General features: G+C 36.3%; 1 protein-coding gene across 3 annotated transcripts; it reads left to right on the top strand.

Annotated features, from left to right (window-relative positions):
* Nucleotide 1: 1 nt before the first annotated feature.
* Nucleotides 2-4,296, top strand: LOC125197871 (homogentisate phytyltransferase 1, chloroplastic-like). Of its 3 annotated transcripts, none has more exons than XM_048096389.1 (12): nucleotides 2-74; nucleotides 637-917; nucleotides 1,019-1,102; nucleotides 1,183-1,257; nucleotides 2,221-2,304; nucleotides 2,398-2,487; nucleotides 2,568-2,669; nucleotides 2,844-2,939; nucleotides 3,226-3,297; nucleotides 3,387-3,482; nucleotides 3,634-3,738; nucleotides 3,980-4,296. In XM_048096389.1, exons 1-12 carry the CDS (start codon nucleotides 2-4, stop codon nucleotides 4,040-4,042), a joined length of 1,221 nt encoding a protein of 406 aa, XP_047952346.1. In that variant the 3' UTR covers nucleotides 4,043-4,296. The 3 variants fall into 3 exon arrangements, with proteins under 3 accessions (XP_047952346.1, XP_047952348.1, XP_047952347.1); XM_048096391.1 differs by having other exon boundaries at nucleotides 4,001-4,296; XM_048096390.1 differs by having other exon boundaries at nucleotides 640-917.
* Nucleotides 4,297-5,025: the final 729 nt, after the last annotated feature.

Here is a 5,025-nt window from a genome sequence, read left to right on the forward strand (position 1 = left end):
TATGGAATCCATGCTAATTGGATCTCTCCACAGACCTTTTCCCTTCGCAGCTGAGTTATGCTCGCTTCATAGTGGTACGTGCCAATTTCCTCCATTTTTCAAATAAATAATTTTTCGGATGGCGGCGGCGGAAGAGGGATTGCTTTGGTGAATTCAACTTCTCAGTTTTTTCCCCTTTTGCTCAATGTCACGTGCTCGAATTTGGCATTCCCATTGTGAACTGGTTTCCATTACAATTTCAAATAAAAAAAAGAATTAATTGCTTTTTCTTTGGAATTTGTTGGATGTTGTAGCCAGAAGCAGAGTGCTAATCTTGCTCATGTAATTAGATGCTGTGATGGATTTGCATTCATAATCAGATGCCATTTCCACTACATTGTTTTTTGTTCTTTTTTATGCAGTCATCTCACTAGACTAGACTGATTTAAATTCTTGAATTTCTTTGACCACCTTGTCCATGTTTCCCTTTTCGACCTATTTTTGCAGTATGCTTGTATGTTTTCACAATATCCATCTTCACAATTGAGCATGGATGGGGCAACGATACTTGAAATTAGGATAGATTCAATAATTGGCATTTCAAACATGGATTTTGAGCCTACAATTACCTTGTGAAGTTATTCTGTTCCCTTGTAGCAGGGAATGATTTAAAATGCAAAGCTTTCAGCAGTGTAGGAAGGCTCTACGCCCTACCGGAGAGATTATGTGTCCGGAGGCGAAATTTGATGCACCAGCCTGTCAAAAATATCATCCAAAGAAGAATTACATTAAATCCAAAGCATGACTCAAAGTATGTAGTAAACTCAGCTTCAGGACATCCACTTGAGTCTGAACCTTCCAAGAACCCTTTGGATCAAGTGAAACAAGCATTTGATGCTTTCTACAGGTTTTCACGGCCTCATACGGTTATAGGAACAGTTATGTTACATGTTTTTTGTTTTCTCTTCAGCATACACGGTGTCATCCTTCAAGCTGGTTTTTCTAATTTAAGTTTCTCATAGTCACTTCCCATGAGCAGGCACTGAGTATCGTTTCAGTTTCTCTCCTTGCGGTTGAGAAACTATCAGATTTTTCTCCATTATTTTTTGCTGGCTTGCTGGAGGTATGGTGCAGTCTTTGTTGTTACTTATCTGTATAGTAACTCTATCGAATCTTACCCATGCACTGTGTTGTAATTTGCAGGCTATTGTTGCTGCTCTGTTGATGAATATTTATATTGTTGGATTAAATCAAATATCTGATATAGAAATCGACAAGGTTGGCTTCCAGATGTACATGAAACCATGTCTGCTTTATGTAAAATATTTTTTCTTCCTCTCTCTTAAATTGCCAATCCTGAAATTTGATTTAACAAAAGAAAATGAAAGAATAAGGGGATACCTAGGTTCTAGAGTGTTCACTGTTTAACGCTGTGGAATAAAGCCTTTGTGTTGTTTTGATTGGTAATATGGAGCGATGGTAAGATTTAAAGCAGCCTTGATTAAATCACAATCATGAAAGCTATATTTTCTTGGATAATTTTGATGTCCCTGCTGTCCTCTTAGCTCCATAAGCTTCTTCTCTAAACCAGGACTAGCAGCTCTAGTTTAACGGGGGGATCATTCTCTATCAAGATTATTCAAACCCAACAAGGCTCTGGTACTTATACTTTTAGAGGTTGAAATTTCGTAATGCTAACATCTCAATACAATTCCTTCATATTTTATGTCTTGTGGTTGTTGAGCTCACTTGACGATGATATAAAAGGTATACTCTCTAGCTTCATCATGTATGTGATGTCTTTTCAGCTCCGAGTATAAGCTTCTTCTTTAAAAGAGGACTGGCAGTTATAGTAAATGGGTGGATTGTTATCTGTCTAGATTGTCAAAATCCCGTTGACCACTACGTGACGCCCATGTGCTTGTAGATGGTAGGCTAAAACTTCATATTCAACTCAAATCTCCAAGCAACATATTTCTATTTTCTTTCTTCTTGTTTTTGAGCTCACTGTGCGATTATATTAGATACAAACATAGGTTTTTTTTTTTTTTTTACAAACATAGGTTGCGCTAGAAGAGTCACTGCTTTATGGATGCAGAAGCTTTTAATGTTCAGTTCTTCTGTTAACTGCGTGTGTTGCATGTGCTTTTGCTAATGGTGAAAGTTCTATTAATTCGTTATGCTCTCCATCTTATATAATGTTCTATGTTAGATGAAAATTTGACACAAAACCCATGTCAGGTAAACAAACCATACCTTCCATTGGCATCTGGAGAATATTCGGTCAAAACTGGTTTAATGATTGTATCATCCTTTGGTATCTTGGTGCGTATATAGATCCTATAGTTTGATTTAAATTTGGATTGTTTATGCTTCCAACATCTTGACGGACTAAAGGTTGCTGCTTCCCATTCTCAGAGCTTTTGGCTTGGATGGGTTGTTGGTTCGTGGCCTTTATTTTGGGCCCTCTTCATCAGTTTCATACTCGGAACTGCGTATTCTATTGATGTAAGTTGGTTTTTGATGTACATTTGTCACTCAAATCCTTTATGTATTATGCATATAAGCATATACTTATTTCTTTGCAGGTACCACTTTTGAGATGGAAAAGATTCGCTGTAGTTGCAGCTATGTGCATCTTTGCTGTGCGAGCAGTGATCGTGCAAATAGCTTTCTATTTGCACATCCAGGTGATGATTTTGTGTGTTGCAGTTTTCTTTCCACTATGTGATTCTTGATTTGAAATAGTCTTCCACTGAGTAATTAGTTTGTCTACTTTTGATATCATAAAAGGCGGACCCCTGCTTGTTTCGTCATGTATCTACGTTATCTGAAGTTACTTTTAATGTGCTTTCGATTTCCAGACTTATGTGTTTGGACGACCAGGCATCCTCACAAAGCCTGTGATTTTTGCTACTGCATTCATGAGCTTCTTTTCTGTCGTCATTGCGCTCTTTAAGGTAAATTTCTTTATGATATTGATATCTAAGCTGTGGATTAATTAGTGGTTCCTTCGAATAAGAGCAAGCAACATATGCACCAAATTGCTGTCAATGTTGAAGTATGGTTTATTGGTCAATAGATGATGACATGAGTCACATGATATATGAACTTATGCATGTCATATGTTGGAGGCCTCATGAAACTAACATGAAACAAGGTTGAATTTCTCCAATTGGTGATCGCGTGTGTGATATTCTGCTGCACCAAAATTTATCTGTTGACTTCCCTATTTCATATTTATAGGATATACCTGATATTGTTGGGGACAAGATATACGGAATTCAATCATTTACAGTCCGACTGGGCCAAGAGAAGGTTAGTTATCAGCTACTACCGACTTTCTTGCCCAAACATTACATCGAGGACTTTTCAGGGCTAAACTTTTGTTGAGATCTTCATGGTAGGTTTTCTGGATTTGCATTTCACTTCTTGAAATGGCATATGCTGTTGCATTGTTTGTCGGAGTTACATCTACTTGCACATGGAGCAAGTGGGCCACGGTAAGCCAATTTTTGCCAACAGTTTGTTCTCATCAAGGAATGATCAGATGATATGATAATCCTGGAACGGGCCAATCTTCTAGACTCGGAATGGTCAAAAAAATTGCAAATGGTTACCTACTTATTGCTTTCTCCTTGCCATTGCTTTTAGGTCATTGGCCATACCGCGTTGGGTTATCTTCTGTGGAGTCGTGCAAAATCTATCGATTTCAAGAGCAAGGCAGCAATAACATCTTTTTATATGTTCATATGGAAGGTAATCAATCATCTGGTTGCATTTTGTATTTTAGAAATCGTCAAAATTTGATATCGCTAGCAACTCAAACCAAAACCTTAAAATACACATCCTAACTTAGGAAGCACGTTATCTGGTTTCAAAACTTGAGCTCACGCGATCCGATTTTGTTGAAAACTTGTATAGTTCTCACAAACAAGAGTTGATGGATGAGTGTAGTTAGTTTTATCTCTTTTCAAAGCCTTGCTTAAAATTTAAGCAGATCTCCTCTTCTGCTGTGCAGCTCTTTTATGCCGAGTATCTGCTCATTCCTCTGATCCGGTGATCTCGGTTTAAATCGATGACAGAGTGCGACGGCCAACACTTGTTAGACCTGATCTCATCTGGTTGCTGTTACAGCCCCTTCATAAATTCTGCTCTCTGTTGGTGATGACAAAAATTCAGAAAAATAATACTACCACTGATTTTACTAATCTCCTTGTGTTTTCCAAATTGGGTATGTATTACTTTAAGATTGTACTGGAATTGACGGATTGTTTTACTCTGGATTTTTTTCAGTCGGAAATCTTAAGGTCTCAATCCATAAAATGTCACACGCTAGTTAATGACATTATATATATGTTATCGTGTATGAGTTCGGATTCGCGTTCGGATATGAGCATTATCCGATCAATCTCCGATTTAACACAATTTTTTTTTTTTCCAGAGAAGTTGGATAATATATAAGTAAATTCACCCATTATTAATTGATTATGACATTTTATATGGAGTAACTATTTTTTTTGGACATTTTATGTAACTATTTTTTTTATACAGTATGACATTTTATGTAACTATTTTCCCTCTGCCCCTATGTATGATTACAAAAATATTACTCCATATATATGCGTACTAAATTTGAAATTAAAGATATTTTTGGAGATGCTTCTATATATTCTAAGTACTCTAGATCACCACCGTTGCTTCAGAATCTACTTTTAGCCACTGATTGTATTAATGTGGTAATGATATTAACATGTTTACTTTTTATTTGTAGTTTTACATTTAATATTTGTCTTTTTCTCCTGCATTAATAGTACATACACAAGAAGGTGAAGAGAGACGATTGATTGTCCAAGTAAATTTGAAATATGACTGATGTTGATTTCTGATGATGGTGATCAACAAAAATATCAACTTCACAGAAATTATATATTCCACTATATATTAACGATATACTTGAAGTTTTTTTATGTTTACCCTAAACCCTAATAATACATGTATTAAGACATAATTATCGTGTGAAGTCAATTGCTCGTATTGCCTAAC

This window comes from Salvia hispanica, unplaced genomic scaffold (assembly GCF_023119035.1).
Source record: "Salvia hispanica cultivar TCC Black 2014 unplaced genomic scaffold, UniMelb_Shisp_WGS_1.0 HiC_scaffold_1039, whole genome shotgun sequence".
Classification (NCBI taxonomy): Eukaryota; Viridiplantae; Streptophyta; class Magnoliopsida; order Lamiales; family Lamiaceae; genus Salvia; species Salvia hispanica.